At 39.0% G+C, this 12,869-nt stretch overlaps 1 protein-coding gene across 1 annotated transcript in view; it reads left to right on the forward strand.

Moving 5' to 3' along the window:
* The window catches only part of PDE3A (phosphodiesterase 3A), a 257,664-nt gene extending 245,518 nt beyond the window's left edge, over positions 1-12,146 (forward strand). Inside the window, exons 15-16 of the mRNA XM_040564288.1 lie at positions 4,012-4,257; positions 8,460-12,146. Coding sequence (XP_040420222.1) covers positions 4,012-4,257; positions 8,460-8,702 — 489 coding nt within the window. The 3' untranslated portion in view covers positions 8,703-12,146. The remainder of the gene's footprint in view (positions 1-4,011; positions 4,258-8,459) is intronic.
* The last annotated feature ends 723 nt before the right edge of the window (positions 12,147-12,869 follow it).

The following is a 12,869-nucleotide window of genomic DNA, read 5'->3' on the forward strand; positions in this document are numbered from 1 at the left end:
TTACCATGTACATGGTGAACAAGTTGTTCTTTTCCTATTTTTTTCTGTTGGCTTGTCATCCTTCGTTCAGTCTTCTTTAGTACAAACTATCTTTTCATCCTTTCTTCCATATCTTTTCAAGACATCTGCTGGTTCTCATTGCTCTTCTCTGCATTGACTCCAGGTGGCTCACACTTTTGTTGACATGTGCTCTCTAAAACTGGACACGACATCCTTATTGAGATGATCTAAACAAAGAAGAGGGGTTATTTCAGTTTCCCCTTGGGCCACGTCCCTGCGTGCACACACACACAGAACCTTTGTGTAATGAATATGAATGCCCTTGTAACATTGTTGACTTTCATTTTATTACAGACTAACCATATCTGCTCCCTACATGTTGATCCTAGCTCATACTTTTTTTTTTTGACATCACTTTCAGCTTTCCAAAGGTTTGTTAGTACAACAGCAATAATAATGCAAGACTCAGCTGATGGTAGCACAAGGAAGGAGAACAGCCACAGACTGATTTACAAAGACCTGGGAATATAGCCAGGCACTGGTGCTCTCCTGCCAGGTATAAGGGTGCTCTTAATTGAAACTTTTCTCATTATAATTTATTTAGGCATGCTGAGTGCAAGAGACAGAGCTGTTCCCACGTTATTCCTCTGTTTCCTGAGTGGAAAGACGTTTTGAATGTGCTGGTTAGACTGAACTTCACATCCTGTCTTTTCAGGAGGAAGCATGCAGGCTAAATCACTGAATCAGACACTGGACAGTCTTCTAGGGGAAGGTAGACTGACTTAAAGTCACAGGATAACCCCTTTTAAAGCCTTGTCATCTTCACTCAAATTTACTGTACTTAGAGTTTGGAAAAAGTAGGATTTTCTTCTGCTGCTGCATTCTGGAGTATGTAAAGAAATGGAAGAAGGGTCAAAATTAAGACATTGCCCTGAAGGTCCTTCATTTCTTTAAACAGTCCTGAGGAAAAGAAATGGCAAAGATTCTTAAATATATTACAAATATAGTTAGTTCAATTTTTCTTTTAATTTTTTTTTCTTTGTAGAAGAGAATGAATCCCATAACAGCAGTAATTAACCTTCATCTCCCACATTTTCTTTCAGGAAATGCTTTTCTTTGTTTATTCTCATTAAAGTTCTCCCAACAAATTGTACTTCACCTAATTCTGGTGATGATCATAGCTTATGTGTGTGACCACTGCATGCAAACAAAACTTGTTAATCATATATATGATATGACTTTTCTTTGGTCCAAAATAACTAATTTCAGAGGGCAGTAAGTGCTCCAATACAGTGGTATCATCAGAGTGTCAGAAAGTGAGCTCTGAGTTGAGCTTGGGAGGAACATGTGTGAAAGGATGCTCTTCCACAGTAAAATCTATGTCGTAGTCCATCAGTCAGAAAGGTGTGCTATTAATATTTTCATGCTCTTGGAAGTTGCTCCAAAGGACTGCTGCAGATGATCTTTCTCATAATACTGTAATTAAAAATAAATAATCTTATGATTTATCTTCTCTGCAAATTTTGATTCAGAATAGCACGTTTGTTATCTTCGTTACTAACTTTACTTTTGGCATGGGAACTGTGGGCAAAAGTCTTTGAAACCTTCCCCTGCGAATTACAAGACATTGGGTGGTCAGTGTGATTTTGTTGTTTTTGTTGTTGTTTGTTTGTTTTAATAAAAGATGTATATTCACTATACTGAGAAATCAATATGTACTGATACATTTTCTGTTTTGTCTTTTGCCTGACATGAGTTGTTGCATTCCTGACAGGATACTGGGACTTTTGAGAAAGCTGGAGAGGGACTCTGTCAGGAAGTGTAGTTGTCAGGAAGTGTAGTTAATGGTGTAGAAGTGTAGTAAACTAAAAGAGGGTAGGTTTAGATTAGATATAAGGAAGAAATTCTTTACTCAGAGGGTTGTGAAGCACTGGAACAGGTTGCCCAAAGAAGTTGTGGACACCCCATCCCTGGAAGTGTTCAATGCCAGGTTGGATGGGGCTTTGGGCAACCTGATCTGGTTGGAGGTGTCCCTTCCCATGGCAGGGGCAGCTGGAACCAGATGGTTGTTAAGGTCCCTTCCAACACAAACAATTCTGTGATTCTATGATGGGGCTGAAAACAAAGAGCATATTCTTCCTAGGACCTACTTTTGACATTAAGGACAATAAGTTAGATTTTCAATTTATTTAACCTAGGTTAAAACCCGACTTTCTTTAATGAAATATACTATATGTGTTGTATTAAACCATCTTCGCCATGCTTTTGATCATCAACTTTCTTCTGAGTAGGGAAAAGCATTCTTTTTCTCACTTCTGAAGAGGAAAATTTTATGGGAAGTTTGAACTTCCCCAGAACTGTTGTTATCAAAAAGCATACATTCAGCCTATGCTGTGAGAATAGTGAAATATTTTTCTTGGGTTTCCTTTAATAAACACCAATTCCTCTGAAGAATTTAACTCCCATAAAATAACAAGTGCATTGCATATAATTGTTCAAAAACCTCTACCATATTGTTACAGTATGTTTCATTTTTTCCCTCCACGTGTTCAGCATATTTATTCAAAGTTAGGCTAGACTTACATTAAAAAGAATCAAAAAATGCGCTGCAATATACGTCACATAATAAATCATGTTTTAACTGGACATGAAAAAAGAACCTGTAAACATTTTAAGTCAGCTTTCTTCCCACTAGTGACAACTTACAACTATGAAATCTCAGATGTGTTACTGTGAAGAAGAGCGAGTTGCCACTTCTTTTTAATTTGCTTGTTATTTCAAGGATGGATGACATGTTTCAGTGTTTTGTTAAGACTAATATTCTGCATTTAATGATTGAGTATAATGTTTTTGGTAGGTTATTACAAAAATAAAAACAAAACAAACCACAAGGAAGTGAGATGTTTGTGGTACCTGCTTCAAAATCGAACTTTCATTCATTGACCTTCCAAGCTATCAATGAGTTGTTGACCAGATAACATTGTCTCTGACTTTTGGAAAATTTAGATTGCCAGGAAATAAATTCAGGCAACATGTAAATTCATGGAAAGTGAATATGTCTGCCCAGATTCTAATCTGTATTCTCAAAAAATAGCCCTCCATGTTGTATTAATATCTTAATTTGCATAACAGGTTTGATTAAAGGGATGTGGTTTTTTTGTTTTGTTTTGTTTTGTTTTGTTTGTTTGTTTTACTGGGGAAGTGGCATTCAGTCTTGACATGTCTACTCAGCTGAAAACTCGCTGATATCACCAGAGGCTTTGCTATGATAGGGGTGAGTGAGAATATCACACTTTGTACTGCAAGAAAGTTTGACCTTTTTCACATCATGAGAGGAGGCAAATAAGTCCTCCTATACCTCCTCTCAGCTCTCTCTCCCCAAGAAAAGATAGCAAAAAGCTTTATGGGAAAGATTTACTGCTTCTGAGTTATGCCTACTTTGATGGGGATCATTCTAGTATTTCCAGAAAGCAGATAATTATGACCCAAAGCCAAAAGGAGTTCTTCGTTTTAAGAAATGTGTAATAAGGACAAAATCCATAAGAAAACTAGGTCAATGAGATGGCTCTGGCTTGCAGCAATTCAGTCTTATCCCCTGCAAACAGTTGGCTGAGTACAAGGAGGATGAGCTAACAATCACAAAATCAGAAAACATTTCTGAAAATAATGTAAAGAAATAAGGAAATCATCAGTTTTCAAACTTTCAAACTCAGTGCAAAGTACAGGACAGTGGTGGTAGGCATCATTTTGAGCAGTCATCAAAGTAACATTCTTGTTAAATTCACACTGTTGGTAGTGGGTCCTCTTACAAGAAAAGAGCTGTAACTTCAATGAATCATTTGACATGATGGCACTGTAATAATGTCACGCTGGCATGGTATGGAAGTGGCATTACAGTAGAACTATTTTTCTTTCATCATTTTTAATTGGTTTGATGTGCATTGCTTCTTTTCATGACACGGTTTTTCTTTCATTCACTTCAGAGAAATTACTGCTGTTTTTCTTCTCCAGGGTGATGAAGAGGCTAGCTTGGGCCTGCCTATCAGTCCTTTCATGGATCGCTCTGCTCCTCAGCTGGCACACCTCCAGGAATCTTTCATCACTCACATTGTGGGACCACTATGTAACTCCTATGACTCAGCAGGGCTGATGCCAGGAAAATGGATAGAAGATAGTGATGAATCAGGAGACACTGATGAGCATGAAGAGGAAGATACAGCAGAAATGGAAACGTGTGAAAATGCTGAATCCAGTAAGTTACTCACACTTATTTTTTTCAACAGAAAAAGTTCCATATTATGACCAAAAACTAAGAAGTCATATTGTAAAAGCGTAGAGACCATGAGCTGGTCATGTTCTACGTGAACCTCTCCAGAGTTACAGTGATTCAGCGCTGTCCTTGGTGAAGTTGTCATGAGGTTAGTCAAGTTGGCACTCCTTTCCCTGTATCTCATCTGTCTAGAAAGCACCAGCCTTTATTGCCCTAGTGAAACACTGATACATAGCCTTTTCTCTAACAACCTTAACTTTTCTATTCTTCCCCAAATCGTTTCATGCCAAAAGTTCAAAGTAAACGTTAAATAATATAGTGTGCACAGGTTTATTTTAGCATCCACCAGCTCTACAGGATCATCTCTCTAATAGCAGACAGAACTACACGTTTCTGTGGCAGATTCACATTTATGGAATTGTCTACCAGATGGAAAGCTATGAGGTTGGTAACCAACAGAGACCCCAAAGCATTGAAACTGACGTTTCTGTATTAAGAAGAAAGATGAAGTATGTTCTCATTTATCCATTCTAGGATCTAGCCTTACTTTTAAATTCTTAGTCGCCATTCATCTCATTGCTGTATTGTGTAATATTCTGTGTCCCTGCTAGTCAAGTCCGACAATGCTGCTTTTAAGTTAAAAGCACGGGCCATCATTAACACCTGTCATACTGAAAACCAACCATTTTTTAGTCATCTTCTGTTTTCTTTTCAATATTCATAGAATCATATCATAGAATCATAGAATGGCTTGGGTTGGAAGGGACCCTAAAGATCATCTAACTCCAACACCCCTGCCATAGGCAGGGATGCCACCCACTAGATCAGGTTGGCCAATGTCCCATCCAGCCTGGCCATGAACACCTCCAGGGATGAGGCATCCACAACTTCTCTTGGCAACCTGTTCCAGTGCCTCACTACCCATACAGTGAAGAATTTCCTCCTAATGACTAGTCTAAATCTACCCTTTTTTAGGTTAAGACCATTCCCCCTTGTCTTATCATTATCTACCCGAGTAAAGCGTCCTTCTCCATCCATAAAGACCCCTTTAAATATTGAAAGGTCTCAATGAAAAGTCTCAATTGAAAGGTCTCAATTGAAAGGTCTCCCCAGAGCCTTCTCTTCTCCAGGCTGAACATCCCCAGCTCTCTCACCCTTTTTCATAGGAGAGATGCTCCAGTCCTCTGATCATCTTTGTAGCCCTTCTCTGGACTCACTCTAACAGGTCCACTTCTTTCTGGTGCTGGGGGCCCCAAACCTGGATGCAGTACTCCAGGTGGGGCCTCACAAGGGCAGAGTAGAAGGGGACAATCACCTCCCTCGACCTGCTGGTCACACCTCTTTTGATGCAGCCCAGGATGCAGTTGGCCTTCTGGGCTGCAAGCACAGACTGCTGGCTCATGTTGAGCCTTTCATCCACCAGAACCCTCAAGTCCTCCAAGTCTTTCTCTGCATGGCTGGTCTCAGTGAGTTCTTCTCTCAGGCCGTACTCCTGTCTTGGAGTGTCCTGACCCAGGTGCAGCTCCTTGCACTTGGACTTGTTGAACCTCATGCAGTTCATGTTGGCCCACTTCTCCAGCCTGCCCAGGTCCCTTTGAACGGCATCCCTTCCTTCTTTGGTATCAACTGTACCACTCAGTTCGGTGTCATCTGCAAACTTGCGAGACTGCACTGAATCCCATCATGTATGTCATTGATGAAGATATTGAAAAGCACTGGTCCCAAGACAGACGCCTGAGGGACACCACTCATCACCAGTCTCCATCTGGACATAGAACTATTGACCACTACTCTCTGGGTGCAGCTGTCAAGCCAATTCCTTATCTACCAGCTGGTCCGCCCTTCAAATCCATATCTTTCCAATTTAGGGATTAGGATGTTGTGTGGGACTGTGTCAAAGGGCTTACAGAAATCCAAGGAGATGACATCAGTCAGTCTTCCCATGTTGACTGATGCAGTTACTCCATCACAGAAGACCACCAGATTGGTTAAGCACGATTTACCCTTGGTGAAGCCAAGCTAGCTGTCCCAGATCACCTCCTTGTCCTGCATGTGCCTTAATATTGCCTCCAGGAGGATTCATTCCATGATTTTCCAAGCACAGAGGTGAGGCTCACCAGTCTGTAGTTCCCCAGGTCTTCCTTTCTACCCTTTTTTAAAATGGGAGTGATCTTCCCCTTTTTCCAGTCACTGGGGACTTCACCTGACTGCCATGATTTTTCAAATATGGAGAGTGGCTTGGTGACTGCATCAGCCAATTCCCTCAGGACCCTAGGATTCATGATATTCTACCTCATGATAATATTTTATTATTCAAGCTATTGCTTTTACATTTTGCATCTTTTTCAAAACCTTAAAAATGAACGTATCAAAAGTTTTGAAATAGCCAAAGAAGTTCTTCCTGCTTCCTTCTTACTGAATGTGAGGTGCTCATCTCAGTCATACGAACATATTAAAAACTGTTTTCTTCTGGTTCCCTAAATTCTCTGTGACTGTATGGATCTGCATTAGGCATCTACAGAATTTTTTGTGTGGATATAGAGGTCTTAAAAGTAATTAGAAATTTGTTCCTATTATCAACACAGTTATGGATGTTCTAAACCTTCATGAAACTTACAAATAAAAGGATGAGATGTGAGATACATAAATACTATGTGTTGTGGAGATGTTGGTGATGTTTTTCTTGATGGAAATGGAATTTAGGTTGATGGAAATATAGTTGTTGAAGAAAATGTAGCTCCTGATAATTCACTGAAACAGCAGAGATATATGTAGAGTTATGAAAATTTAAGATAGCCTAAAATTGATTTATTTTGTTACTATAAAGGAGCATGTAATTTTCTCAAAGTTCTGTTGTAAATATAAAAATTAAACAGTCTTTAGTGATTCAGGCAAATTTTATCACCACAGCAAGTGCTCAATGGTCTCTGCAGAGAGCAGCAAGATGCAGGTCACCCAGGAAAGCCAGGAGGGAATGTCCTGCTGTGGCATTGGCAGAGTAGGGGCTTCTTATTAGTGCTAAACCTGAAGGTTTCCTACAGAGAACCAAGGGCTTTCTAATGAAGGATTGAGTTGGATTTGGTCTGTGCTCAGTGAAAAGCTCTTTGTTTCCAGTTCAGAAGCTTCAAGGGCTAAACGTTTTGGACCCTGACACAGACATACTTCAGGCAACCTGCAAGTGCTAATCCACGCAAATTTATTTGGTACAAAACATTCTTGTACGTCACCTTCTTTAAAAAAAAAGAAATCAGCAGTTGTCTTTGGAGGGGTTATTATTTCAGTTCTATCACTGACGTTGCCACTGTTAATGATCAGGGAAAATTTTCAAGCTTTGTAGTGTTAACAATTTGTGTTGGACAGGCTATACAGGCATAGAAAAAAAAAAAAAAAAGGAAAAAAAAAAAAGCCACTTCAGAAAGCAAAACACTTGTGGTGCAGCTGTGTCAGGAGCCCTGAGAACTAACAGTGACAAAAGCATTTGTCAGATTTGCAGGAGGGGACGGATGAATCAAAAACAGAGATATGAGTTACTTCCTGATAGTGTTTGGCTATGTGACCACTTCATCAGTGATCAAACTCTGTTGCTGGAGCAATGTTGTGCAAAGGCTTTATGATCATCTTCACTGTAGTGGTAGAGTAATAAATCTCTGTCTTTGACAAGGGAACATAGGAACGAGTTCCCTCCTTTGATTCCTAATGCTTACTCAGTTTGTTACCCTCCTACAACACTTCTCAGATCAAAGGCAAAATGTGAGAAAACAGTCAGGATTTTTTTTTTCTAGAGCAGTGAGCAGAGATCTGTTTTGGGATGGGGATTTAATGTCTGTGTTACAGAGTAAGATGATCGCTGTCTTGAAGCACATAATCCCAAAACAGTGAGTGGAAACAGCTCAGAAACATATTTTGTGCATCATCGTTCAAACACTAGATGTCTCTGTGAGCTATACAGTAAGGGACAGCATGCAGTCCATGGTAAGACAAGGCTGGGGCTCAAACTGTGTGGGAAAAGTTTTCTCCTGGAGGTCTGGGTTGACATGACTTTCTGAGTTTTTAAGGATCTTTAAGTTTGTGATTTTAAAAATCTGTTGGTGCAATTCCTGTATGTTATAACACACCCTACTTCCTACACCTTCAGTCTGTTCTCCTTCTTCCCTCACAGAACATTAACATCACATGGTATTTTACAGGAAAGAAGTTCAAGAGGAGGAAAATCTACTGTCAGATCACTCAGCACCTGCTCCAGAACCATAAAATGTGGAAGAAAGTAATTGAGGATGAGGAGAGGTTAGCTGGGACAGAGAAGCAAGGTGCAGAGCAATCCACACTGCACCAATCTTCAGAACAAATTCAGGCCATCAGGGAAGAGGAGGAGGAGAAAGGGAAGCCCAAGAGGGATGAAGAGGAGGACACAACTGTAGAACCAAACCAATGACAATATTTACAGCAGTATTTTAAGACAGATTGACTTGTGCACAAACTCTTTCTCAAGCCAGCACAGCATTTAGACACAACACTGTAGAAGTATGGGATTATGCGCCTACAGCTGTTTAATGTGTTTCTCTTTCCTTTTTATGGTGAGGTACATTGTTTAAACTCCTATGCTCAAGGAAGCTTTCACACTGCGACACCGGCTTTTACAGACTTTCTTTACAGAGATTTGGAGGTGGGGGTGGGGGATGGAATTATATAAATATATATATATATGTATAGCCAGGGTTATTGGCTGTGCACTTCAGCAAAATACATTTAATGATATTTTATGGTCACTGTGATATTTACAGAAGGAAGTTATCTAAAGAAATGCTGCTTCTAAAGCACATTTGCAGTTAACAGCGAGGTACCAGTTAAGTATCTTTTGCTCTTAATGCTGAGGGATAACAGTTCCAAAGCTTTACATGAATGCCAATGTATCCTGCCAACATACATGTGTGCGTGAGGGGGGTGCTTGTGTGTGTGTGTGTGTCATATAGCAGAGTTTGAGTTCTTATTAGACTAGCTGTAGCACATGTCTCGATACATGACAATGAACAGGAGGTGTGAATTTTAGAGAATTTGTGCCCATGAGGAAGCCGGAGCCCTTTGTGAGAAGCTCTGCGTTTCCCGTCATCCTCCAAGTCCTGCGTTGCACACCGGCTGCAGGCAGCAGCCTTGCAGTAGGGCCCATGCTAGCTTTGTCTCTGTCTCCTCCTCCTCCTCTTCTGGCATTTCTCAGACTGCTGGTGAAAAGGAAGTGCCAGGGCGTTTATTTCCAGGGAGGCTTACGAGGGGTTGTGCAGCACACTGCTCTCGTAAGGATCTGGCCCTCTGTCCACTTCTGAGTGTGTGAATGGCGTATATGTTTGAGCAGGAGAGAGAAGAAAGCAAATGTACGTGCGCATATGGAAACTAGAGGCACGCTGCCATCTTTCCACCCTAACTGTATGCCTCCGTGCATCAGTGGCCAAACATAACGATTTTGGAGCAAAGCTAAGCCAACGTCTCTTGAGAGCAAAAGAAGGGGAGCATGGGGGTTATGTCTCAAAATAAAATGCGAATGTTGCATTAGGAGAGGGATGGGAGAATGGTGCAAGTCCTGCGTATGTCTCAGCAACCACTCACATGAGCTTCAGAGAGCTTGTTTTTCAGTGTGAGTGCTGGTTGGGAGCAGTTTGTAGATGGCGTTCTGCTTAGAAGCAGTGTGTTTGATCCCACCAATATACTTACTTTTTGTTTGCTGTTTTTTTTTTTTTTTCTTTTTTTTTTTTTTTTTTTTTAATGAGAGGAAAAGATGGGGCCTGTAGAAGAGCAGATATTTTTGTTTTGTTCTGTTTGTTTTTCTCTGTTGTTTATGCTGTGAGCCAAATGTCTATTTAAAAGGTTGAATATTCACTTTCAATATTTTATTTCACAATATTATATTTGTCAATGATTAGCTATCTAGATGTAAATATGGAGAAATTTTTATGGGTTCCTGTAGATAATGATATCTTTAAGAAAAAGAAAAAAAGAAAAAAAGGGATTTTTTTTTTGTAAAGCCAATTTTTTTAAGAATAAATACAAAAGCATTTTTATACAGTGTAGCCATTTTCAAACCCAACTAATAAAGTCTTGAATACGTGTAAAACTTTCTGGGAAGCCACTGGTCTACAGGATCATGGCTTTAGCATATTAATGCTCTTTGGGACTGGCAGCACCAACCAGTACCACACAATTTACAGGTTGTTGTTGTTTTTCCCCACAAAAATAATTATATATATATATATATGAAGATCAATATCTCTCAAAAATGGTTTGACTATGTATGTTTTTTATATGCTAATCTTGCAGTCCCTTGCCAAGAAGAGGATTGCTTGTGGGAGTGAGAATGCTTGTGAAAGGAAGAGTTTGTAGAAGTCCTTTCTATATTAAATTGCTGACATTGCATCCATCGCTTTTTGCCATTGTTATGCATTCACAGTATTTCCTAGTCCTATTGATACCTCCCCAAAAATGTTAGAAAACCCTCTCTATCAAAGCCAATGTGTGTTGTCAGAGTTTCTTTTTGCTTTGCATAAAGAGGATTGTATTTTTTTACCAGCAGAGAAGATGTTTGCATTTTGACAGAATGACCGTAGAGCATGGCTCTGGATGCTCTTACCAGCAGAAAAATTTAGTCAGTGATTTTCAGTGAAATCAGAAGAACAAAGATCCAAATTCCACTATTGTTTTAAAGGGAAAGGATAGAATTAATTCAAAAGAAAAAGTGCCATCACTTGAGTGTTCTCCAAGATCTCAGCAAGTCTCCACCAATTTCAGCTTGCATAGTTTTCGTACCTTTTCTGTTACTTCAATTAACCATTTAATTTGGGGTTTTCTTGTACAAGTGACATGCATATGTTATAGTACCAGAATTATTTAATGTGTTTAATTCTGCCCTTAAAAATTAAACATAGAGATGCTTTAAAATATCACATCTCTAAGCATATTTTTCTTCTTTTTTTCAGTGCATGCTCACTGGAACTGGATTTTTTATATTGATTTTATATTGCTTTTGCTAGAAGAAGAAAAAAAAATATTACACAAAGTGTCAGTGGGTGCCCACTTGGTAAAATTAAGATGAGCCAATCAAGAATGAGGCCAGTTCCCTTGACTAAAGTTTCATTAACTCATCTAAGCAAATATACAGGGTTGAACCAAGAAAAAATATCCTAAAAATTTTCTGAAAGGGAATTATTATATTTTTCTTATTCATCATTTTTGGTTGCCAATAGGTAAAATCATTGTCTGCTCTAATTTGTTAAGCTTTCTTTCTATAATAACAATGCAGCTGTTATAAATTACTACATTGGTACACAAGCCTATTTGTGGGTGCAGTTTGATTAACTGGGGTCTTTTACAGTATGGGAATTTCTGACAGGCAATTTATCCAAACTGCTAGCAAAGAAGCAAAAGTATCTGGGACTGGGACTGGTGATTTTTTTTTGCATTCCACATAATTAATGGTAAAATCCAATTTCTGCAGGTATTCACTCCTTATCAATCTGATTTTGCATCTTTGCATTGTATTTCTGGGGAAAAAATGAACAGGGAATTCCCCAGGCTGGTTTAAATGTAACACAAAGAAGATATCAGAGATATTTTATATCAAATGTGTGAATACATTTGTTTGCCTTTTTTTTTTTTTTTAGTAGATAGTGAAACAGACTGGTTTTTAGTTTTTATTGTTGTTGTTGGTTTTTATACTAGTCTCTTGTCCAAAGGAGGCAAACCTTTTGACCTGCAGTTACAGCACTGTTTTTGAGGCTAGACCTTGATGGTTTTCCACTTTGTGCAATCCTTTGGAGTTGCAAACCCTAAATAAACCACAACCTGTGCAGTATGTGGGTGAAAAAAAATGGAAAGAAAGAAAAGAAAGAAAGAAAAGGAAGAAAGGAAGGAAGGAAGGAAGGAAGGAAGGAAGGAAGGAAGGAAGGAAGGAAGGAAGGAAGGATTATATCATCAAAGTGTTCAGATTTCTGGTAGGATATTTAAAGAGTTGATATGGGTTTCTGGTATGTACATTGTGTAAAGGGGTTCATCAAATGCTAGAGAAAGTAAGCCCTATTTAAACAGTGTTTTGCAGTTAAAAAAAAAAAAAATGTATTTTAGTTTTCAATTCTTTAAAAACAGAGAGGGAGAGAAGTATCAGACTATGTTTTCCAGATTCAATGTTTTGCTTTTTCCACTGTAATGGCACCTGGGGGATGATCCTGTTCCTTTCTAGTCTAGGAGGTTTGCTGTTTCCTTAAATTGGAGGCTTTTTGTAGGACTTGCAGCTTCTTGTGCAGTGAGAAGAATGCTCTCCTCATCACGTGGCAATTACATATAAACCTATTTGTCCCCATATTCCCAGTTTGCTTAGTAGTCATATGATGTTTACTGTGGAATGTAACTTCTCTCTTTATGCTTGTGGTGCAGAAGGAACACAATGAAGTAGAGATTATGAAAGACTCAATTTAATGTTTTATTACATTTTCTCTTATGAGGAGTCTAAGACTTTGGTTTTCAAGAACCCAAAACAATGTCTGGAAGTAAAAATTTCTACCACTTTCAAAGTGTCATAGTTTACTTCTTATGTTCTAATTTTTGAGGGAACCTGGCA

Source organism: Cygnus olor, chromosome 1 (genome assembly GCF_009769625.2).
Source record: "Cygnus olor isolate bCygOlo1 chromosome 1, bCygOlo1.pri.v2, whole genome shotgun sequence".
Lineage (NCBI taxonomy): Eukaryota > Metazoa > Chordata > Aves > Anseriformes > Anatidae > Cygnus > Cygnus olor.